Raw genomic sequence first — 26,497 nt, 5'->3', positions numbered from 1 at the left:
AAATCTGGATGGCAGGGTGGGGATTTGAACTCATGATCATCTTGAATGCATGTCCAGTGTACTAACCAGTGCACCACCTCATTTGGTTTCCAACAACAAAAGAACGTTAATGAAGAAAATCACTGCACTTACATAAGAAGTCAACATTTAAGACAAAGTGAAGTATAACCAAGGAATGAAATAAAGTCTGTTTATGTGATTTGTTGTCATCTACTGCTGGATACAGACCATGTCTAGACCTTTTGTACATTATAGTCCTTAGCTATATGCATTCATGTTACTCATATTTGTTTTCAGATTGTATTCAGCTTCCACTAAGTCCTCACCTTGAGCTTCTCTTGTGTCTTGGAATCCAGTAAAGAAATCATTGCTCCATTTATGGTCCATTTGCCTGTCATTGTGCTATTTACCCCCAGTTTATTTTCGTTACAGTCATAATTACTGCTTTCACTCCAGTATGTTCACTGATGCATTTGTATTCTCTCACTCTCTCTCTCTCTCTCTCTCTCTCTCTCTCTCTCTCTCCACTGCTCAGTAAGCTATCATTGACATCCCTACCTTTTTTTTCATTTTTTACAGTGCACATAGTAACTCACATGTAGAATAAGAAGACTGCCCAGACATTTTTCCAACCTATGAGTTAGCAACCAAATAGTGTTCACTATTCACTGAAAGGACATACCTGTATTGTGTATTTTGGGGATTCTGTACAGGACATATTTAGTTTGCAAACAAGGTCTGAACGTCCCAGTTTTTTAGTCATTTGGTCCCAAGAAGGGCCATTTGCTAGTGTTTGATTGCCTACATTAGCCTGCATACTTGTAGCTAGAAAGTGCAATAAAGGTCTGGCTTCTAAGGAACTCTAGTTCATGTAGACCCAGGGTCTAAATGCAGTACTTTTCTGCAGATGCGAGCTTAGTTGTACATATAAGCTCTTGGAGAGACTTATTTACAGCAGATTAGTGGATATATTTTAGAACTCATTCCAATAGCACCAGTGGGATTTAGACCTCACCAAGTACTAGCTATGAAAACTTTCATATGTGCCTGTTTCCAGAAGAAACCACAAACATTTGTGGCCTTCATCAATCTTATGGCAGCATATGACACCATCTGGTGGGAAGAAATGATATGCAAATTTCTAAAAATAATTAAATGCCAAACAAAAGCATGTCTTACTATGATAAGCAATCAATACTTTCTGGTTTGTTTGGGCGAAAATAGAAGCTCAATAAGGCAACTAAATAATAGCCTGCCACAGGGATCAGTTCTAGCCCCTCTCCAGTTCAGCCTTTATATTTCTGACATTCCAAAAACATCTTCAAGGAAATTTTGCTATGCAGACAATATCACGCTGACTTGTCAATCAAAAGAGCTCAGTCACTCAGAGGGAAGGACTCAGCAGCCCTTAACTCATATTTAATAAAAATTGAGACTGAAGCCCTGTACCAGCAACAGCAAGATTTGCTTGCTTCACCTCAACAAAGAAACAAACCAACACTGAGCTCGAGGTGCAATTTGATGGCAATATTCTCCGTCACAACAAGTACCCCAAGTACTTAGCATCATACTCAGCTGCACTCTATCTTTTAAAAAATATCTGGAAAACACATCAGCCAAGACAAAAAAACTCAAAACAACGTCATTCAGAGGCTAAGTGGCACAACCTGTGGGGGGGGGGGGGGGGGGGGGAAAGAGAGGGGGGGGGAGGGGGGGGATAAATTGGCCTTTGTGGATGCATAAATTTTTTCTTTTCGAAGTGAGTGAACTGCTTCCAAAACTCCAACTGGTTAAGTGATGCCTCTTCTGAAATACCAAGACAGGATTTTGAATTTATCATAAAAGCAACTGGTTAGATAACTGGTAATGGCAACAACGGTATGGAAGTCTGTATACCAGTTTACAAACAGACTGGCCATCACCCTTCAGGTTTTGACTACTGCTGGTTCATACAGAAGCTTGATGTACTACTTCAGAGTGCACTTCTTACCAATATGACACTTGGTACCAGACATCTGCTACACTTTGGTGGCAGGACTCAAGAAATTAATGAAGTCTGAAATATAAATCAAATTTTTTTCCTACTATCTTATTGTGGTTCACCAGTACAACGAGAGAAATACAACTATGACCAAAATTGAGGGGCACGTAAAAATATGTATATGAAGACAAAAGTCAGCAAAATACAAAAAAAATTGAAATAAAGACCTGGTTGAGTGTTTTGCGGTATGATTCATCTAAAAGTAAGAAATAAAGTAGATTAGAGGAACATTTGACACACTGACAAATGATGCTCTAGATCATGTTCAGCAATTGAGGTACTAATAGGGAATTTAAAGTAAATTAGAAATAAAATAGATTAGGTAAACATTTAACGCATTTCTGAAAGGTGCTCAAAATCATGTACAGGAAATGAGGTACCAATTGGGAATCTGAAGATCAATTTTTAACTTGCAATTTTAGAGAATACTAGAGGATATTTGTCTAGTGTCTGTTATTGTGTGGCCTTTCTTACTACTGCCATGTGAAGTCAAGAGGAAAGATATGTTACCACTTGACATACTATTGCTTTTGTAATGTCAAGCATTTAAATATTTTGCCAAAAGAATTACTACTGCTATGCAAATCATTAACAGTAGCAGTCGAGATGCTCATACAGTCATATACACTCCTGGAAATGGAAAAAGGAACACATTGACACCGGTGTGTCAGACCCACCATACTTGCTCCGGACACTGCGAGAGGGCTGTACAAGCAATGATCACACGCACGGCACAGCGGACACACCAGGAACCGCGGAGTTGGCCGTCGAATGGCGCTAGCTGCGCAGCATTTGTGCACCGCCGCCGTCAGTGTCAGCCAGTTTGCCGTGGCATACGGAGCTCCATCGCAGTTTTTAACACTGGTAGCATGCCACGACAGCGTGGACGTGAACCGTATGTGCAGTTGACGGACTTTGAGCGAGGGCGTATAGTGGGCATGCGGGAGGCCGGGTGGACGTACCGCCGAATTGCTCAACACGTGGGGCGTGAGGTCTCTACAGTACATCAATGTTGTCGCCAGTGGTCGGCGGAAGGTGCACGTGCCCGTCGACCTGGCACCGGACCGCAGCGACGCACGGATGCACGCCGCCAAGACCGTAGGATCCTACGCAGTGGCGTAGGGGACCGCACCGCCACTTCCCAGCACATTGGGGACACTGTTGCTCCTGGGGTATCGGCCAGGACCATTCGCAACCGTCTCCATGAAGCTGGGCTATGGTCCCGCACACCGTTAGGCCGTCTTCCGCTCATGCCCCAACATTGTGCAGCCCGCCTCCAGTGGTGTCGCGACAGGCGTGAATGGAGGGACGAATGGAGACATGTCGTCTTCAGCGATGAGAATCACTTCTGCCTTGGTGCCAATGATGGTCGTATGCGTGTTTGGCGCCGTGCAGGTGAGCGCCACAATCAGGACTGCATACGAGCAAGGCACACAGGGCCAACACCCGGCATCATGGTGTGGGGAGCGATCTCCTACACTGGCCGTACACCTCTGGTGATCGTCGAGGGGACACTGAATAGTGCACGGTACATCCAAACCGTCATCGAACCCATCGTTCTACCATTCCTAGACCGGCAAGGGAACTTGCTGTTCCAACAGGACAATGCACGTCCGAATGTATCCCGTGCCACCCAACGTGCTCTAGAAGGTGTAAGTCAACTACCCTGGCCAGCAAGATCTCCGGATCTGTCCCCCATTGAGCATGTTTGGGAGCGGATGAAGCGTCGTCTCACGCGGTCTGCACATTCAGCACGAACGCTGGTCCAACTGAGGCGCCAGGTGGAAATGGCATGGCAAGCCGTTCCACAGGACTACATCCAGCATCTCTATGATCGTCTCCATGGGAGAATAGCAGCCTGCATTGCTGCGAAAGGTGGATATACACTGTACTAGTGCCGACATTGTGCATGCTCTGTTGCCTGTGTCTATGTGCCTGTGGTTCTGTCAGTGTGATCATGTGATGTATCTGACCTCAGGAATGTGTCAATAAAGTTTCCCCTTCCTGGGACAATGAATTCACGGTGTTCTTATTTCAATTTCCAGGAGTGTAGTAATTATGTAATGAGTCCAGTGAGTGGAATTTTTTAACCCTTTCAAACTGTAATCTGATTAAACATTCCATGTATTATACTCAGTGGGTCTTCCTTTTTTGTGGGAAAAGTCCAAGATTTTGACAGCACTTGTAAGGGAGACATTACATACTGTGCCACAAACATCCTCTTTCCTTATATTTGAAACATCCCTTACTGAAAAAATTTTGAGACTACAAAACTATTAGAACTTTTTACACTGTCATGCACAGATGATATAAATATATGTCAGTAGACTGCATGGTCTACATAATGCACAAGCCAAATATCCTCTGATACTTTTTAAAATTCTAAGATGCTAAGTTAACATTTAACTTTAAGTGCCCAGTTGGTACCTCAGTTGCTGAACATGATTTACAGCATCATTCGTAGATACATCAAACGTTTCTCTGATCTATTTTATGTCTTTCTTTTAGACAAATCGTTTTATAAAAGATTTGGCCTTTTTTCCTAAATTTTTTTATTTATTTTAGTATATTGTCCAGAGCACGAAATATAACATATGCAAATATCAATCAGTATTCTATTATTAATCTATATTTATATATAAAGGGGAAATGGTATTAGCAAAAATCTCCAAAAGTTCTTGGCTAATTCATTTCGGATTTTTATATGATGTTCTAATAAACATTCGGAAAATCCAGGATAGAATAATGGCAGCATTATGAGAACAACAGATTGCTACTGACCACATACAGGAGGCGTTGAGTTGCAGACAGGAACAACAAAAGGACTGCTAAACATATGACCTTTTGGCCAAAAGGCTGTCTTCTAAAGAAGACAACACACACATTCAATGCAAGCATAGGACAAATACACATGACCACTGACTCTGGCCCCACAGATGTGGGTTTGAGTTATACTTGCATGAATATGTGTGTGTTGTCTACTTTACATGAAGGCCTTTTAGCCAAAAGCTCACATGTTCAGCAGTCTTTTTATTGTGACTATCTGTGACTCAACTTATCCTCTGTATGCTGAATATCAATCTACCCTATTCATAATACTGCTAACAAGCATTTGAAAATACACAGGCTATATCTTTTTTAAACAACTATATACAGGTTTTCTGTTAAACCTGATTGTGAAAAGGAAAATGGCACTATGTGCCGTGAAAATGTGTTTTTTCATTTTATTTCTCACTAATGGTATTAAGCGCAATTGTAAAGAATTTAAAACCATTAGACAAATTGTTTCCCCTATATATATTGTTTCTCTGTACATGTAACTTTAAACCAAAATTGTACACACAACAATGTGCTGTTTTACTTTCTTCCTTGTAGTTGGGCTTATCAGAAAACCAGTATATTAGAAAAGTTCTATTGATGCCTTATGGGCTTATGACTAGAATACTACTATGCAATCTCAGTCCTTCAGGACTCGGTAATGGTAAATGAACACTGCGAGACATAATGTCATTAAAGCTAGTATTCTCACCGGTCCAGTTGCTGCTGAGCTCACTCTCATGCCCCATATACCAGTGACCCCAACCAATTTACCCATTTATTTTATTTTAAGTAACTCCAATTCCCAGTTAGTGTTTTGTTTGCAGTAACAATAAACAAGGTCAAGGTCAGACGTTCAAGTAGCTTGGAATTGATTTATGATCAGAATGTTTTTAGCATGGTTAAATGTATGTTGCTCTTTCACAAACTGTTAGTTCAGGACACCATTTCATATTTCTACCATCATTCTGAAATTTTGCAACTGTATTGTCCGCAAATAACTTAAAAACCTCAAAAACAATAACATCCTAAATCAAAAACATAGGAGTCTTTTTCATTCAAATTCTACACGATTTACTATAACTTTAAGTTTCACACCTTCGAAGAGAGGGAAGTGGCAGCGAACAGTCAAAATTTATGTCCTGACACAATTTCCAGGGATATCCCACATTAGGATGTATATCCAATTCCTGTACATATTTAGCAATTGCAAAGCATCGTTGGGTTGCCCTCTAAGAGCATATAGATCAAGAGAAATAACGGAAATTTTACTTTATGCTGTGATGTGGGAGAAAAAGCAAAGCACTGCCATTCTGGCCACAGATGGGTCAATTGGGACCAACTGACAGCTGTGTCATACTCAGCCAATGGCAAAGTTTGGTGCAGTTTTGAGGGACACGAGGGGTCAAAAACTGCTCTCTACCACTCTCGTGCAAGTAGCTCCTCAACCAACATCATAAGGCTGAGTGAACCTTGATACAGTCCTGCCACCAATGAAAAATACTTGGAAACACTGGGAATAAAACCTGGGTCCTCCACATGTCAGTCAGCCACACTGATGACTCAGCTGTGGAGAGGAGTTGCTGCAATTTGACATCTATTTTATTTTCCGCACATGAAAGAAAGACTTCACAATATTTTTTTTGACAGTGAAATATCACACCACCATAACATTTTATTTATAACATTTTATTCACAGAAAAGCTATGTCTTTAAGAGATGAATTTTTTGTAACTTCATTTACATAGTTAGCAGTGGCTCTTCGTGAAATATTTCAATTTTCCCTCAAATTACTAATTAACTTTTTTTAATTACAGTAATTACTTTCAAGCAAATAAACCCTTTTCTGCAGAACTAGATCTCACACTGGTCAATTTCCTACCCCATTTGTCCCTTTCCCACTTTTCGTTTGGCTATGAAAATTTGGACAAATATTCATTCTTAAATTTACAGGGCATCTTGTTTTTGCTCCACTCAAGCATTTGAATAAATGCTTTCATTGTATATGTTACTTCCTACACACACACACACACACACACACACACACACACACACACACACACACACATATTCACGTAAATGCAACTTACAAACACATGACCACTTCTGACAATATTGTAGCCAGCAAACAAAACTCATGCCCCTTATTCACAATTCAGCTTTTGAACTGAAGCAAAATAATTTTGTTTCACCATTCAGATTATGTGACTTGGCACTGTAGCACTGTTGGTGTGAAAAAATGGAAGTAAGGCTGAGAGCGGGATGAAAATTTACAGACAGTGACTAGGATAGAGACAGCCTGACCAACCAAAATATTCTAAACCCCTCTAGGAAAACACTGGCAATACTTTGGCTGTACCTCAGCAATTGCAACAGCCTGCTCTGTCAGTAATATTGCCAGTCCGTACCACATGATTGCCTTGTATTACAGTAAGGTTGATGGCAAAATAATTGCAACCACACTTTGCAGTACAATACAGCCCATGTAAACATATATTTAGATGTTTAATCCCGTGCAAAGTTTTCTCACTACAAGGGTATGTAACAGATGACTCTATGGTTTTGTGGCAGTATGAACTCATAATAATCAGAAAGAGCTGTCTTGGTGCACCATGTGATTAAAATCCCATGAGCTTTTGCTTCTTTTGATCTAGTGTGCACTCTTATTTTGAAATGATTTCTCAAAAATGACATATCTGATTTTCTGGAATTATGATAAGTTATTTTTCTTATTTATGGTTACTAAGTTTAGTTAAGTGCAAAGAAGATAACTTTAAAAAATCATAGGGCAACAGAAGAAATATTTCAAACTGATCAGTGAAAGAAGGAAGTACAAAAATATTGAAGGAAAGACACAAACACATCAATAAAATTCACTTAGAGATGTAATAAGTATGAAGTGCAGGAAAGCCAGTATGAAATGATATTGGAAAGAAAATAATCACTAGAATCACTGATTCAGTATTTAGAAAAGTCACACCAAACTTCAGTGAAATTAAACACAACATTAAGAGTGCAAGAAATGCAGAGGAGACACTGGATTAGCAGAGAGAGTACATTGTCAAGGTGATGAACTGTCTGATGACTTGAGAGAAGAAGAAATGAGGGTCAGTATGGAAGACAGAAGGGATCCAGATTAGAGTCAGAGTTTAACAGAGCTTTGGAAGACTTGTGATCAAATGAGGCGGAAGGTATAAACATAATTTCCTTGGAATTTGTGAAAGCATTAGGGAAAATAGCAACCAAACTACTATTCAATTTGGTGCACAGAATCTATGAGACACACCATCAGACTTTCAGAAAGATATCATCCACGCAATTCCAAAGATAGCAATGGTAAAGAAATTTGAGAGTTACTGCACAATCTGCTTAACAGCTCATGGACCCAAGTTGCTGACAAGAATAACTTAAGAGAAGAATCGAAAAGAAAACTGATGATCTGTTAGATGTCAATCAATGCAATTTTTGATATTCCTTTAAGATCACTTTCTCAATTTTATTTAAATATTTTTTACTATAAAGTCACAATGTAGCCGAAACAAGCCAACCCTGACAAATAAGTATTTTCAAGTTAAATAAATAGTGCCTTCCACGCATAAAGAAAAATACTATACATGTATTCACTTACAGTATAAAAAATATAGTGTGGAAAAACTTAACACCAGCAGTAAATAATTTATATTAAAGCATCTATGAATCATTCACTTATCCATACGTAGTTTTCATACTCACCAAAAGGCCTACAAAAAGAACACCCATTCCACGTAGCACAGTGCCACCATCTAGCTGACTTATGAGAATTTCAGTGCCAATAAGTCCAAACAGTATGGGTTGAAATATTTCCCATATGACTGAAAATATACTGGAAACTGGATTCTGAAAAATAAGCCACATGAAGGACCAGACCTAAGCTCACATACCATTTTTTCTTTTTTTTTTCAGTGGCAGGTAGAATCTACCACACTGGTGAAAGTTACTGTACTGACAAAATAATGAAATTATGACAAATCACATACTTAACTGCTACATGTTAGTAGCCTTATAGACACTATACAATCTAGTAGAGAAAATACATAAAATTTACATTAATTAACGTATTCTGTTGACAGTTTCGATGTAGAATTGACATGTCTCAAAACAAAAAGGGTCTAACTATTTTAGAGTATGTCAAAGACAAAATGCTTCACAGATATCACCACCACACTGATTTATTTCCATAATATCATTTTTGTGAGAGCAATTAGATCATTTTCAACATTTTATGATCAAATCCATCTTTCAGTCAATCAAATCAGTGCAAACTCATAACAGGAATCTAGTGATCATGATAGCTGTCAACAGCAATTACATTTAGAAAAGAGATTACATTAGATATACTGTTTGCTACATTGGTCCATAATAGGGGAGATCCTCAAGAATGTAGAACTTTTCATTAAACGTGAATACATAATACGAATTTTTTTTAAAAAAAAGGGAGAGAGAGATAATGAAGGCCTTTCCATCCATCCCAAGTGAATGAGTCTTCATAGATGTAGAGCAAGTCCAACAATTCTTAAGCATATTTTTATTTAATAAGTAATAACAAACCTTTCACAAAATAACATACTGTACACTGAGGTGCATTTGATAATTCTTAGGCAATGCAGCCATCATGCATCATCCCACAGAAAAACAATGTACAACACCTATTTCACAGTTCCTGGCATATTAAATTTGTGTGACAGAACAGGACTCATAACTGGAACCATTGCCTTTTGTAGGAAAGTGCTGTGAAATTAGTTATTTCTTCAACTTGAAAGGTTACGAGCAGGAAGCCATCTTCACAGAAATGTTCACATTGTACGAATACTGTTGGTCAAAAATATCTTAGATACATCATCCGCTATAGAAAAATAACAGCAGTAATTATTTTGAGTGATAAATGTCTATTTTTCTCTTTGGACAGTGAGATCAATGGCCTAAGATCATCAAGCCACAGACTTCTCTGACCACCATAAGGTGGAGTAAGGAGGCTGTCTGTGGGTTGAACTACTGTCAGATGGGGGAGAGGGAAATGTAGCTCACTGTCTGTAAATCATTATAACTTTGGATCAAGCTATGCTACACTTAAAACGCTTGCTGATATCATTTTTCTTGTCATTATTTCTTTGGACTTGGTAGCTGATACAACTCTGCCATGACTACAGACTTTCATGGTGGCTCTTTAGGCTGGCTATCCAGTACATTTACTATGTCGAAGCACAGAGGGATGCTAACAGATTTCGATGTATTTTGGTGTTGTGATGCATGCAAAGACCAAGAACTTATCAAAATATGAATATAATAATATTCTTTAACTCATTGGAATAACTGCCTCCTGTCTGTAGATAGGCCATTTATGAATTACTAGTCCCACACATTCTTTAATATTCTACAAGCATGCTAACAGCATTATGGAAAGGATAGATTGTTAATCACCACATGCTGGTAGAGATGTTGAATTCAGAAGCACAATGAAAAGTACTGCTAAAATGTTAAGCTTATGGGGTAAGTCCTTCTTTTGAGATAGAAAGCGCACACACATTCACACAAGCACAACTCACATACATCTACATCTACACCTATACTCTGTAAGCCACCTTGTAGCGTGTGGTGGAGGGGACTTTGTGTTCCACTGTCACTTGCCCCTCTTTCCTGTTTCAGTTGAGAATAGTTCACAAGAAGAATGATTGCAGGTAAGCCCCTGTGTGGGCTCAAATTAAACTCTCTAATTTTGTCTTCATTGTCTTTTTGTGAGATATCTGTAGGAAGAAGCATTGTATTTGTCGACTCTTCTAGGAACATATCCTCTCAGAACTTATACCAGTAAACCATACTGTGATACAGAATGCCTCTCTTGCAGCATCTGATAGTGGAAATGGTTGACCATCTCTGTGACACATTCATGCTTACTAAATGAACCTGTAGTGAAATGTGCAGCTCTTCCTTGAATCTTCTCTATTCCCTCTACCTATCCCATCTAGTACAGATCCCGTACTGATGAGAAATATTCAAGTATTGGTCAAATGAGGGTTTTGTAAGTTACCTCTTTTGTTCCTAAGGATTCTTCTGGTGAATCTCAGGCTGCTATCTGCCTTTCCTGCAATTACTTTTATGTGGTCATTCAATTTTCAATTGCTCTTTAAGCATAATCTAGATATTTTATGGAAGAAACTGTTTCCAGTGATTGTTCTGCAATCATTTAGTCACTTAAGAATAGATCTTTCTGGCTATGTATATGCAATTTATTACATTTGTTTATGTTGAAGGTCAATTGCCACTTTCTGCAACAAGCATCAATCCTCTGCAGGTCTTCCTGCATTTCAATACAATTTTCTAGCATTGCAATTTCTTTGTATACAATAGCATCATCTATGAAAATCCTCAAGAAACTTCTAATGTTGTCTGCTACATCATTTATATCTTGTGGAAAGTAATGGACCCATTACTCTCCACCGGAGTATGCCTGAAGTCATTTTTTCTTCTGAAAAGTTTTTTCCATTGAGAATAACATGCTGTCTTCAGTTTGCTAGAAACACTTAAATCCAATCACACAGTTGGTTTTGATAATCCACAGGCTTATATTTTGTTCATTAGTGGCAATACGGGAGTGTATCAAATGCCTTATAGATGTCTAGGAACACAGCATCGGGGCACTGGTATCTACCACCTCATGGGTCTCGTGAACAAACAAGGCAAGCTGGGCCGCATACAATCAGTGCATTTGAAGCCCATGTTGATTCCTATTGAGGGGATTTTCAATCTCAAAAAGGGACACAATACACAAGCATAAAACATGTTAGCAAATTCTACAACTGACTGATGTCAGAGATATAGGCCTGCAGCTTTGAGCATCTGTTCAATGACCCTTACTGAAAATGGGAATGACCTGTGCTTTCTCGCCATCACTAGAACACTTCACACCTCCAAAGACTTACAATATACTGCTTTCTTTCGCATGCTCTATGTAGAATTGTACTGATATCTCATCAGGTCCAGTGACCTTCTCCCTATTTAATGATTTCAGTCATTCTTCTATCCCATGGTGACTTATTTTGACATCAGCCATTTTGTCATTTATGTGATGATGTAATGGAGCCACTATAATCTGATCTTCCTCTCTTAAACAGTTTTGGACAAAGATGTTTGATATTTTGGCCTTTTTGTGATGTCCTCTGACTCAATGCAGTTATGGTCCCAAAAGTGCCTGAACAGATGGCTTCAATCAATTTACTTATACAACATAAGACCCAAACTTCTTAGGACTTTCTGTGTGGCCAGTAGACAGAATTCTACTTTCAAATTTGTTGAACGTTTCATGAATGACTCTCCTTATGCTTACTTTTCATTTGATTTCTGTGTGTGAAGCTTTGGGTATGTTTAAATTTGCAGTGGAGCTCTCTTTGTTTTTGTAGCTGCTTTCTAACACCGCTGTTAAACCATGGCTGGTCTTTTTCATCCCTCACAACTTGGTTCACACATACCTGCCTAAAGCACTCATGCCCTTGAACTTTGTCCGTGGAGACTCAACATTGTTAGTGCCAGAGATGAAATTTTAGTGCTGGTCACTTAGGTAATCTGAAATCTGCTTCTTGTCGCTCTTGTTATGCAGAAAGAACTTTCTATTTATAGCTGTATTCAGTGATGCTGTAACAGCCTTATGATCACTGGTTCCCTGTTCTGAGTGAACTATGTCAAAAAGTTGTTATCTGTTTGTCATCAGCAGGTTTAAGCTGTTGCCTTCATGAGTTGGTTCTCTGATTAAGTGCTCAAGGTAATTTTTGGATAAGGCCAGTCTCCAAGCGCTGGAGTGCGACAAGTCTGACTCCAGCATCCAGAGATGGTAGTCATGTGTGTGCAAGTTGTGATTGTGAGAATGTGATTGAAGTTTCTATTTCAGAAGAAAGACTGTATCCAAAAGCTTAATGTTTTGCGAATCTTTTTCGTTGTGCCAGTCTGGGCTACAATGCCACCTCTGTGTGGTGAGTAACAATCTATCCTTCCATATTGTTGGAATAGCAATTAAAATTGAAGGAGAAGAAATATAAACTTTGAGGTTTGTCGATGACATTGCAATTCGGTCAGAGACAGTAAAGGACTTGGAAGGGCAGTTGAACAGAATGGACAGTATCTTGAAAGAATGATATCATATGAACACTTAAAGTAGATTCTTAAAATAGTTAATGAGTTTTTCTATTTGGACAGCAAAATAACTGATGATGGTTGAAGTGGAAAGGTTATAAACTGTACACTGGCAATGGCAAGAAAAGTGTTTCTGAAGAAGAGAAATTTGTTAACATCGAATACAGATTTTATAGTATTCGGAAGTCTTTTCTAGAGGAATTTGTCTGGAGTGTAGCCTTATATGAAACTGAAACATGAATGACAAACAGTTTAGGCAAGAAGAGAATGCTTTTGATATGTGGTGGTACAGAAGATTTCTGAAGATGAGATGGGTAGATCACTTAACTAATGACGAGGTACTTAATACAATGGGGAGAAAAGAAATTTGGGGCACAACTTGACTAGAATATGGGATCGTTTGATAGTACACATTCCAAGATGTCAAGGGATCACAAATGCAGAACTTAAGGGAAGTGGGGGGGGATAAAAATCATAGAAGTTGACCAAGAGATGAACACAATAAGCAAATTCAGAAAGATTTAGGTTACAGTAGTTATTTGGAGATGATGAGGTTTGCACAAAATAGAGTATGAAGGAGAGCTATATCAAAACAGTCTTCAGACTGAAGACCATAACAACAAGAATAACTGAGAAAAGTGTTGCATAATTAATTGCACACTTCCTCAGCATTCAAGTTACAGGGGAGTTAAATGGGAATATCAGTATTAGGGCCCAAAAATTATGTGTACATTTCACCACAAGTCACCGTAAAATTATTTTGCCTTGTAATATTAGTTCTGTTTGAGAACAGCACTGCCGAAATTAAACCATTAATGTATTTGATCGCAGTGAATGTCCTGCTTCATTGCACACAGAGTACTTACATATTCTGCACTCCAGCCTTGAGCCTTCCAACCACAACATGCTACAAATGCAGCTGTAATACATGCAAGAGCTCCTGCTCCATCATAACCAAGAATCTGACTTCCAAAAACTGCAAATATTCCTCCTCCAGCAACCATTGCAGCTCGATAGTAAACTACATATGGCTGAAACCAAAATCAATGATTGCTTACAATATTGGTAACATTTTTTGTTGAGAAAAGACTAATTTTAAATACTGCACTTACATCTTTCCTGTGGGGTATGTACATTGACACAACACCCCAAGCAATACCAAATCCCAAACCAAGAACAACTTCCAGTGGACCCTGAAGTAATTGCTGAGTTACATTACCTGCAGCACGTGAAAAACAAGTGTCACAAAACACTGTAAATAATTTATAATTAATATAAACTAAACTATTCAGTCAAGAGGATAAATAAATATTACTATAGCAATAAATTTAAAATTGATCTTTGAAATAAGTAAGTAGAAAAATGAACATAAAAGTCTTCTCTTGTCTTGTGAGCGTAATTCTCCATGAAATACTAGACTGCTGTGTTCTTCTTTACAGGCACTAAAGCCAAGTTGAGAGGTTATAGATTTGTATCAGCACATTGAAGGAATTAATAGATGTGATATTCATTCCACATATGATGTTAAGTGATTACAGTTTCACTGATGCAGCCTCATTACTAACAGTAAAATAAGGACTTTGTGGAGCCACTTTAATTTTCTTGTTATCTGCATGCCGTATGGTGTAGGAAATGGGAAACTGTGACAGTATTCCTGCTTGCTGCCTTACCTGAACAGTGAATGATTGCCACAAAAATGGATCTGGGTTCAATCTTTCAAAATTTCTAGGTCCTTTCTCAATTCAACAATTGGAAAAGAGTATGCACAGCCTTAAAAGCATAATTAAAGGTAAAGATATCATCAACCCATAGGTGGATCTGAACTAGGTAAGGCCCTATTGGAGGTAGTATGCCAATGCCTTCCCCTTCAGCCTTTGAACTGAGTTATCCAACCAATTAAAATATTTGATCAAATGAAAATCTGCAGCTGAGGAACATATTTATAGAATAAAAATCTGCTTCAGTTGCCAATAATTTCTTAATTTATTCCTCGACCATCTGTACTGGTCATTTCCGTGTCATGCTGTCTGGGTGGTTGCTGGTCCTATGCCCCTATGTGTTTGTTTGACATGGGTGTGACCCCTCACCCTCACCCCCACCCCCACCCCCACCCCCACCCATAACTGAGACTGGCATGACCACTGTACAATTATGTTGCCATCCTTATTTGGTGGCACCTGAAGGTGAAGCTTTATGATTTTAAATTGGCCATGGGATAAATTAAGAAATTGCTGGAAACTGAAGCAGATTTTTATCTGATAAACTGCCAGTTAAACACAGACTTTGAACCAAGGCACAACTTGACATTGTTCATATTAATAATTCATTGACATAGATGAAACAGGTGACTCATGACAAAAAATTATTTGTAATGACTGGGGATCAGAGCCCAGCCTTTTAGATTTGTAGTCTGGTAATTATTCACTGTCACATCAATAGATATTTTAAACAAATGAAAATGTCCATTAATTCCTGGAAGAGTAATCTGCATAGTCCATACCTCTCCTGTGTAAGCATTCAGCATCACCTCTGGCATGGCATGAAGTAGTTTACTGACCGAACTGTATGTTCCCATGAATATGACTGGAGAATTATATTAAATTTTCATTACATTCGCATGAGGATGTGACTCAAAATAATTCCAGTTTGAAAAAACAATGATGTGGCAATAACGCTAGACAAAATCCAATATGTAAATGAATGTAACCATCATATTAGCTATGAGCTGATAGTAAAGATAATAGCAGTAATTCTTCAGTTTTTCTGACCTATATTCTAAAGGAAAAGTTTTCGGGTAAACAACCAGATCATCAGGTCAGTATTTGCAGTTCTGTTAAAGTTTTAAAGATTGTGGGTAATGAGTACTTTAATGATAATTCATTGGATTATAATAACAAATGTGCAAAGAAAGATAGTATAGGCATTTACAATTTCCTTAATGTACCACTTGCTATTTACAGCACAAACAATTTATCCTCTTGGATTAAAATAATTTTGTGATTGATATTTCTACAAGTTAGGTGGTAGCAGTCATCCATCAGCTGTGTTGTATTTTTTAAGTGCACCTTATTAGTCACAGTTCGTTACAAAAGGAGGAGAAGGGAACACTTTTGTCCTGTGTTACATTTACAGCTGGGGCAACATAAGCCAAATCTCTGCAGGGCAGAACAGAGTGATGAGTGGGTACAGAGAAGTTGCTACTTGATAGTGTTTCAGTAGCCAGTGGATGGAAAGCAGAGAGACAAATATGGAGTGATTTCAAGTCATCTGCACCCTTGTATGTTAAGCAAAACTACATCCAAATCTAATGTTAGTTAAATTGGTACACAAATATGAAACACAGATTTTTGAAAGTGTGTGTTTGCTTCACTTTGAAGCCTTGAATCAATTTTATGTAATAATTATTTTGGTCATATTTATTTATTTATTTTCTGTCATGATGCCTCAAAATTAAGTCACTTATAGCACTGAACTTCCAGAGTTTGATGTGAATATGTGGGTGCTCAGATTTTTATGTTTGATGCATATGAAATGAAATATAACAAACATATCAGAAAAGTCTTTATATCTCTCCAATTTGAAGTGTCAGTATATAAATTTTATATAGGCGATGTACACATAATTTTCATTCCATTTCTGGGTCAGAGAGAGACTCTACAAATCAATTACCACGTTTGTGCATACAACAGTCAGTGCAGTAAGTTCATTTTATTGTCTGTAGTGAGAAAGTTTTGTTCAGAAATGGACGCCCTAAAACATTACTTTTAAAAATGTATTAATGTATCCATTGTTGATATAAGCTATGTGCATCCATTCATAGTATAACCTGCATTCACAATCATTATCACTGCTGTTACTGCAATCCTCAAGAACCTATCTCCCCTATCTCACAGTTATTGCCAGTAGAGACATCAAACCTGATTGACAGAGTAAGACACTTGTCCCATTCATCAAGTACTCATTTATACACGTCTGCAACCAATCAAACCATGTTTTTGAACACTAAACCTGCACGTAATCTCCTCTGATCCCTCAAGGAAAACCAAAGAAAACATAATTCAAGAATAACATTAAAAGAACAGAACATATTAATTAAGCCACAAACCTTTTCACAACTTGACACACCATCGCCAGGTATGTTGATGTATCACGAGGCCAATGTTTGTTAAAATATTTTCCTGATGTTCTGCCAGCACATATTGCTGACACTGTCAGAAGTTAACACTAGGAGTTTAGTCTGCAGCCAGGGGTTACATGTGCCTGTCGCACCAATGTCTGAGGGCTTTTCCCTAGTCATTACCACTGTGGGTCTCGGCGTGCTAACTGCAACAGTCATTTGCTACAATATGAGCATCCAGGACCCATTTAAGTCTTTCTATTGCCATGTTTGTGAATTTATACAGTTTCTGTGAACAAGCAGATATGTTAGCTCTTCTCTGCAGTACAAACATCTGTGATGGCGAATTTTGTTTGTTATGAGGTCAGTCTGGATTGTCCAGTCACTCCAAAATAGACTTTTCTGCATGTAAGCGGCATATGCCTGACATATTGAGTGGGTCCTTTTTGTCCCTTGTCAATTTGTGACACTCTCTGATCTTGTCAGCTGATTTATAAATAGTCTTGATGTCATATTCATGCAATGTATGGCCAGTTCTGTCCTTCACCATGGGGATGTATGGCTCAAAGGTGTTACTGGACCATTTTCTTTTTTTTTTTGACGTGTCACTTTGTCCAATGTTAGGTTTTGTTGGACTTCTTATGCAAATGATGGAGGACTCACTGATCCTCAGAACACACTCCAGGTGTTGCGTGTCAAACCTGATGTACTTTGGCTCCACATATTCATCTTGCATGCATTATGAGCATATTATTCATTTGTCTTTTCTGGCTCAAATAGTAATTTGACAGTTTGTGCAATTTTTGATGCACACTGTGAATTAGGTTCTCACCATTCACTATAAGCAGCACATCTGAAATGGATAGTTTTTGGTCCATTTCAACCTCTATAGCAAATTCACCTCTATAGTAAATTTTATGTTTGCACAGAAATTGTTCAGATGTCTAACAAAGTCACCAAGCTGTTCCTCATCACAACTCCACATACTGAATGTATTATCAACATATTTGTAACACATCTTAAGTTTACAAGGTGCCAAGTCCAGTACATGCCTTTTGAAATACACCATGAAGAAACTGGCAACCACTCGACTAAGTGGTCTACCCATAGTGACACCTTCCAGCACTTTATAGAAATAGTCATTCCACATAAAGTCACTCATGGTAAGAAATGTATGAGAGGGTTTGGTGATGTCCTTAGGGAACATGGAACCATTATGTTGGAGAGAGTCATTGACTGATATTTGAGTAAACAAAGAAAGAAAGTCAAAGCTGACCAGGATATCGTATGAGCAAAATTTCAGTTTCTTCAGTTTCTCGATAAAATTTCCTGAGCCCCTAGTATACATGTTAGTGTTTCCTAGGTGCATCTGAAGCAGAGAGGTCAAGGCTATGTAAACTGCACGACATTGGTCTGCTGAGCAAACCTGTTTCATTCTCTGCCTTACGTGCCACTGGATGACAGCACTGGAGAGGCATACAGTCAGGACACTCTCCAAGATAAAGTCTGACTTTGAAAACGACACCTCATACTTTTCATCTGAAAAGATTTAGCGGTTCTCAGAGGGTTAAATGAGACTTTCTCCAGGCCTCAAAGCATGGCAGTCCTCCAAATAAGAGACAAAATACCTACTGATACCTACTGCTAAGCCATATAGATAGACACAATACATTTTCTAACTGTATACTTTCATACCAATGGCACTTTCTCTCCAATGTATGTAACACTAGGCATACAGACATCTGCCTTTATTACTCTAAATGTTATTAGATTATGCTTAATAAGGTGTCATAGTCTTGCTTAGATTTACACTGTATGTTTAAAGATATCCTTCAGCTTTCACATATTATTTAGCTCTGGAACAGTAACTATTCCTATTAGCAGATCCTAACATGCTGGGATGGGAATTCAGCATTAAAAATTGAGATCACAGGAAAAAATAATGTCCCTTTAACTGATTTTGTATCTGAGTGGCACAATTTCTAAACAAATGTAACATCATACAGTTTTTTCTCAGTTTACTATGATTTTTTTCTTCCATTGTTTTTAAAGTAATTTAGTGAAAGTCCATTAAATGAATAAAGAAGAAGAAAACCATGCTGTAATAAAATACAATGCAGTTGCATACTCATACATATCATCTTACAAGACACGCATATAGAAGTCCAATACATACATTTATTTACCAATTTATTTTTTAAAGTTGTCAGACATTAAGGAAGTAAATCTACTCAGATAAGGGCACTTACAACAGGAAGACTTTATCCATGTTCATATCAGATCCATACAATTTTGATGAGATTCAAAGAGTGAAAGACAATGTTAAGCTCACATTAAGTTTAATGCTCTACATAAAATATGGACCAAGTATTAGCTTCATCATCAGACCATACCTTCAGAGAAAATGAATCCCAAAATAACACCAAAACCAGTGATAGCAGCTATATCATCAATACTAGAAGCTGCGATAACCAGTGTAGCTACACCTTTATCTTCTCCATAACCTCTTTCTTGCAGGTGTAATAATGAAGGAACAACAACAGCAGGTGAGACAGCACCCAGAACAAACCTGTAGAGCAAATCAATACATATTTTATAATTTTTGTGAAAAAGAAAGTGCCGAAGGATGGTCACAGTTTCAATACAGCTACAGTGCCAAATGATTTCACAGTCAGAAATATTGATTACTTCAATAATGACACAGTAGTCTGAAAACAGTTAGAATAATCCTAGGCCGCAATTCCAATAAGGAAACTTCTTTTCTGTCAAACTAAAAGTAGGCTATTACATTGCATTATCTCCACTGTGATTAAACTAGGTCAGTTTTGTAAAATATTTATAATTTTGGGTGTAGAACTGCAGATACCCAGAGGCAGAATAATGGTTATGCTCACAGTGGACTAGAAATACTGGCCCGGGTACTGGAAGCTATCTTGTTTGTGACATACACAAAGTAATTACTTGCCTGTAGAGATTGTGATCTATTCCATGTGAGTTCACTGGTTCATTTGTATATGTGACTCAGGACTCGGTTGCTAAATTGAGATTTATGAATTTACAGTTCTATTAACAATAAGTGCTTGTTAACTGCTTGTTTAGATAGTAATTGTAGTTTCTTAACAAACATAGTGAATGAATATTTTCAAAATTCTTTCAGGTTCTGCTTTGAAGTTATGTCACCTTGTGTATATTTATATCATAATAAATACACTGAAGCGCTAAAGAAACTTGTATGGGCATGCGTATTCAAATACAGAGATATGTAAACAGGGAGAATACGGCATTCCAGTCAGCAACAGCTATATAAGACGACAAGTGTCTGGCACAGCTGTTAGATCAGTAACAATAGCAGGCCATCAAGATATAAGTAAGTTTGAACATGGTGTTACCGTTGGTTCATGAGTGATGGGACACAGCATCTCTGAGGTAGCAATGAAGTAGGGCTTTTTCCATACGACCATTTCACGAATGTACCATGAATATAAGGAATCCGGTAAAACATCAAATCTCCGACATTACTGTGGCCGGAGAAATATCCTGCAAGAATGGGACTAACAATGATTGAATAGACTCGTCCAACATGACATAACTGCAACCCTTCTGCAAATTGCTGCAAATTTCAATGCTGGGCCATCAACAAGTGTCAGCTGGCAAACTATTCAACGAAACATCATCAATATGTGCTTTTGGAGCTGAAGGCCCACTCGTGTATCCTTGATGACTGCACAACACAAAGCTTTACACCTTGCCTCAGCCCTTCAATACCGACTTTGGACTGTTGATGACTGGAAACATGTTGCTTGTATCGTTTCAAATTGCATTGAGTGGATGGGTGCATACAGGTATGGAGACAACCACATGAGTCCATGGACCCTGCATGTCCGCAAAGGACTGTTGAAGCTGGTGGAGGTTCTGTAATGGTGTGAGGCATGTGCAGTTGGTGTTATATGGAATCCCTGACACATCTAGATATGACTCTGACAGGTGACATATACGTAAGCATCCTGCCTGATTACCTCCATCTGTGCATGTCCATTATGCATGCTGCTGGATTTGGACAAGTCCAGCAGGACAATGTGACACACAACACATCCAGAATTGCAACAGAGTGGCTCCAGGGACACTCTTCTGAGTTTAAACACTTCCACTGGCCACCAAACTCCCCAGACATGAACATTTTTGAGCATATCTGGGATGCATTGAATGTGCTGTCCAGAAGAGATCCCCATCCCCTCATACTCCTACGGATTTATGGGCAGTCCTGCAGGATTCATGGTTTCAATTCCGTCCGACACTACTTCAGACCTAAGTAGAGTTCATGCCATATCATGTTGGGGCACTTCCGCGTGCTGACGGAGGCCCTACACAATATTAGGCCAGTGTATTAGTTTCTTTGGCTTTTCAGTGTATTTCAAACATCCGTTTTCAAATAGTAAAAATGCTGAGGTGCTGTAATAGCTTGGTTGTAAAAGTAACTGCAAATCACAAAATGAAAAAGTCAGCATGTCTTCTTTACCCAGTGATGAAGACCTAAAGGTAAAAAGGGAAGAGTTTATAGCTTACAGTAAAGCAAAGACATTTGTAAGGAGTTAACCAAGGATGAAACCAGATGCAGTGCCATCAGTTTTCCCAGATTTTCCATGATACTTGACAACAGCAGATGATTATGTGATGCACAAAGTGAAAATTTCAAAAAGTTATGTAAAATTCCTCAGCATAATGTGCCCAATTGTTGTGTGTCAGTTAAATGTAAGCATGCCTTGGATAGTCTAATTACATATGTCAAATCAACAGAGTTTACAGAAGATAGCTTAAACAAGAATTTTGTGATTCAGCACATAACACACATAACATGTATGTTGGAAGAGGTTTTCTTTCATACAATTTGCCACATCTGAGTAATGTAAGAAAGCTGACAGAAAAGTTTGAGTCAGATATTTTAAATGCAGATGGTAGTACAGAGCATCTGAAGATTAAAAAAGAGGGTGAGTTTCTGGATGAGGTATCGAATATATTGCTTCCCCCTACTTATACCTCCCGAGGAGATCACGAATGGAAAATCAGATAGATTAGAGCGCGCATGGAGGCTTTCAGACAGTCGTTCTTCCCGCGACCAATACACAACTGGAACAGAAAAGGGAGGTAATGACAGTGGCATGTAAAGTGCCCTTCGCCACACACCACTGGGTGGCTTGCGGAGTATAAATGTAGATTTAGATGTAGATGTTTGAAAAGCTGGAGGCAGAGTGTTCCTAGCTCCCAATCTTTAAGCCCTCAGACTTTTCAAATACTCCTGAAGCATTTTTAGTCTTGATTCAATATGTATTTAAATATTCCAAAACAGATTGCACATTGCTTAGTGAGATTCAGAATGACAAGCTGGAAGGTAGATTTAGCTGTTACTGTCAATTCAGCAGGGCAAATTACTGTGTAAGCTATGTCCAAAACATGACAGTGAGAAAAAAATGAAGATTGAAAGATATGGTGCTAATTAATTCTTTGAATAAAAATGTATCCCTGAGGACTCTGTTTCCATGTCCTGGCAGATATACGTGTGTAAATGTTAACAAATATTCTGAGGTGTTAATGGAGACTTTTGAAATATCAGAAGTATCAGTACTGAAGTACATATCTGATTATGCTGTAAAGAAGGAACTTTTTCTAAAAAACTGTGAGCCTTGCATCTTTCTTGGGTGCAATCTCATAAGAAAGTTGGATTATCCATCCCAGATGACTTCATGACAGAATATGACAATGAAAGGTTGACAGTTCCCACTGAGAATGCTGTTATGGTGATTACTCTTTCTTGATTCATGTTGAAACATATATTGGATGTGTGTTCGTGTATTTTCATTAGTGATTTACATGAGCTTCCTGTTTTGCACAAAGTGTGTAGTCTAAAGCTGGAGAGCTATGATCGTGTTGAGGGTCATTTAAGTGATACTTGTAAATGCCAGACAACTGTGTGGGACCTATTACTAAACATCAGTTTCCAATCATGCAAGGTAATGATAAATAATCTGACTAAGAATGTCAATGACACTACAACAAGTAAACAAAGTGGTAGGCAGTTAAAATAACTGAGAACATCACAGAATATTTTGTAAAAAATATATGAAAATGCTTTATTTCCCGAATATTTGATTAAGTGTGTGTGTGTGTGTGTGTGTGTGTTTTGGTATATTCAAGATGATTGGGCAGAAGTAGCAAGTTGCTGATTGCCACATAACACACTGTGCTTTAAGTCTTCTATTATTATTATTATTATTATTATTATTATTATTACAAATGAAACTGCTGTACTTTTTGCCTCAAGAGTAAATAATAACTCACAGACAGCTAAATTATTTATGCCTAATTTAGTGCACATGAAAGGCAAGTTTGCAAGAGTCTGTATAGCTCAGCCCACAAACCACCAGCAGCCACAGCTCTGCTCAAGGCCGATGGAGCTACTTTACTGATGTCTTCAATGTGTGCCCAGGCTAGTATTTCTAGTTGGGCATGGGTTTTGCAACTTTATACTGTTATAATTTTTTCCTTGCAAAAGAGTCTCAAATTATCAGTGGAAATGGATAACAATCTTTCAGTAAACATCTGGAAATTATATTAAAAAAAGAAGTTATTACAATTCTATAAATTTGCAAAACAATTTTAAAGGATTTTCAAATCATTCTAAAAACCTCGACAAGTACATTATAAAAACAGTTTTATGCATCCCATCTTATCTGTAATTCAGCTGTGCACTTAACAATCATTAAAACCCAGCATTTGTAAAAGAACGCTTTCACAGAAATGTATATTAGGTACATAACATAAAATGATATGCACAAATTCATGCTGCCATTATATTTAGGCAGTTGCTGTGTAAATGTATCTTTACAACAGAAGTATAAAAAGAATAAGAACATTTGTATGCTGCTTGTATCGTTTCAAATTGCATTGAGTGGATGGGTGCATACAGGTATGGAGACAACCACATGAGTCCATGGACCCTGCATGTCCGCAAAGGACTGTTGAAGCTGGTGGAGGTTCTGTAATGGTGTGAGGCATGTGCAGTTGGTGTTATATGGAATCCCTGACACATCTAGATATGACTCTGACAGGTGACATATACGTAAGCATCCTGCCTGATTACCTCCATCTGTGCATGTCCATTATGCATGCTGCTGGATTTGGACAAGTCCAGCAGGACAATGTGACACACAACACATCCAGAATTGCAACAGAGTGGCTCCAGGGACACTCTTCTGAGTTTAAACACTTCCACTGGCCACCAAACTCCCCAGACATGAACATTTTTGAGCATATCTGGGATGCATTGAATGTGCTGTCCAGAAGAGATCCCCATCCCCTCATACTCCTACGGATTTATGGGCAGTCCTGCAGGATTCATGGTTTCAATTCCGTCCGACACTACTTCAGACCTAAGTAGAGTTCATGCCATATCATGTTGGGGCACTTCCGCGTGCTGACGGAGGCCCTACACAATATTAGGCCAGTGTATTAGTTTCTTTGGCTTTTCAGTGTATTTCAAACATCCGTTTTCAAATAGTAAAAATGCTGAGGTGCTGTAATAGCTTGGTTGTAAAAGTAACTGCAAATCACAAAATGAAAAAGTCAGCATGTCTTCTTTACCCAGTGATGAAGACCTAAAGGTAAAAAGGGAAGAGTTTATAGCTTACAGTAAAGCAAAGACATTTGTAAGGAGTTAACCAAGGATGAAACCAGATGCAGTGCCATCAGTTTTCCCAGATTTTCCATGATACTTGACAACAGCAGATGATTATGTGATGCACAAAGTGAAAATTTCAAAAAGTTATGTAAAATTCCTCAGCATAATGTGCCCAATTGTTGTGTGTCAGTTAAATGTAAGCATGCCTTGGATAGTCTAATTACATATGTCAAATCAACAGAGTTTACAGAAGATAGCTTAAACAAGAATTTTGTGATTCAGCACATAACACACATAACATGTATGTTGGAAGAGGTTTTCTTTCATACAATTTGCCACATCTGAGTAATGTAAGAAAGCTGACAGAAAAGTTTGAGTCAGATATTTTAAATGCAGATGGTAGTACAGAGCATCTGAAGATTAAAAAAGAATTTCTGAAAGATCATGAATGTGCGGTAAATGTGCTTCTGGATGAAATTTACATTGAGCCTCATTTGCTCTTTAAGGGAGATACAATATACAGGGTGATCTTTTCCACTGTGTACAAACTCTTGGGATTGATCAGTGGGAAGATATGGAACAAAATAGGTCTAATAAACTTATGGCGGGAAATGCACAAGACCACTTATTTGACCATACATTGTTACAGAGACTGCAGTCTATAAGTGCTGTACCATGCAAAAACAGTTACAGTATGCATTGAAAAAGTTTTCCATATGCCTCAATGCATGTGCGTATGTGCTGTACCATGATCTGTCTCACACATTCACATTGGCCAGGGTCTATCCAATGAGTGTCAAAGGCAGCATGAATAGGGTACTCCTGTGTCTCAACATCTGGAATAAGCTCTCTGCATACACAATACTTTTGAGATGGCCCCATAGCCAGAAATCACACAGATTGAGATCCGGTGAATGAGTAGACCATGCAACTGGACCCCCTAGTCCGATCCGTTGACCAGGGAAGACACAAATGAGACGCGTCTGAATGTCACTGGCGAATTGGTGTGGAGCACCATCATGTAGCAGCCACATAACCCTTTGAATCATCAATGGCACTTCTTCCAGCAGAAGAGGCAAAGTCGCCCACAAGAAATGCTGATAGTTACAGCCTGTTAGGTGATGTGGAAGGAAGACTGGTCCCAAAACACAGTCGCTAATTATCCCAGCCCACACATTCAGGCTGCACCAATGTTAATGGTTCGCTGTCATCATACCACGGGGGAGGGGGGGGGGGGGGGGGGGGGGTTCTCCATACTATCCCACAGATGACTGTTATGAAAGTTGAAGATACCACTCCGCATAAAGGTGGCATCATCTGTGAATAGGATGGTCAACACTAATCCCACAATTGTGGTTGTCTGGTGAAGAAACCAATGACAAAACTGCTCCTGATGTGGAAAGTCTGTCACTAGGTAGCCCTGCACATGCTGTAAGTGATAACGGTAGAAACAACTGTCATGGAGGATGTTCCACACCGTCGTCTGGCTTACCCTGTGCTGGCACACCAACTACTTAGTACTGACATGGAGGTACCTTTCACAGAGTTAATCACGTTTTCCTCCAAGTCTGGTGTCCTGAAACAATCTAGTCTCAGACAAATGACAAAACACTGTTGCAAACATTGAATAGTGGAGTTGTTGTCATCGGGGATATGTTTCCTGATACAACCTTGCTGCCCACCGCCCATT

General features: G+C 38.5%; 1 protein-coding gene across 4 annotated transcripts in view; it reads right to left on the bottom strand.

Annotated features, from left to right (window-relative positions):
* LOC126322200 (sodium/hydrogen exchanger 9B2-like) overlaps positions 1 to 26,497 on the bottom strand; it is a 100,613-nt gene that overhangs the window by 10,187 nt on the left and 63,929 nt on the right. For all 4 annotated transcript variants that reach the window (XM_049994267.1, XM_049994269.1, XM_049994265.1 and 1 more), the window contains 4 exons: positions 19,529 to 19,704; positions 14,131 to 14,237; positions 13,885 to 14,049; positions 8,591 to 8,734 (listed from right to left, as the gene is read on the bottom strand). In XM_049994267.1, coding sequence (XP_049850224.1) covers positions 8,591 to 8,734; positions 13,885 to 14,049; positions 14,131 to 14,237; positions 19,529 to 19,704 — 592 coding nt within the window. The remainder of the gene's footprint in view (positions 1 to 8,590; positions 8,735 to 13,884; positions 14,050 to 14,130; positions 14,238 to 19,528; positions 19,705 to 26,497) is intronic.

This window comes from Schistocerca gregaria, chromosome 2 (assembly GCF_023897955.1).
Source record: "Schistocerca gregaria isolate iqSchGreg1 chromosome 2, iqSchGreg1.2, whole genome shotgun sequence".
NCBI lineage: Eukaryota > Metazoa > Arthropoda > Insecta > Orthoptera > Acrididae > Schistocerca > Schistocerca gregaria.
Note: the sequence above shows the minus strand (reverse complement) of the source record. Positions and strands in the feature narration are given on the sequence as shown.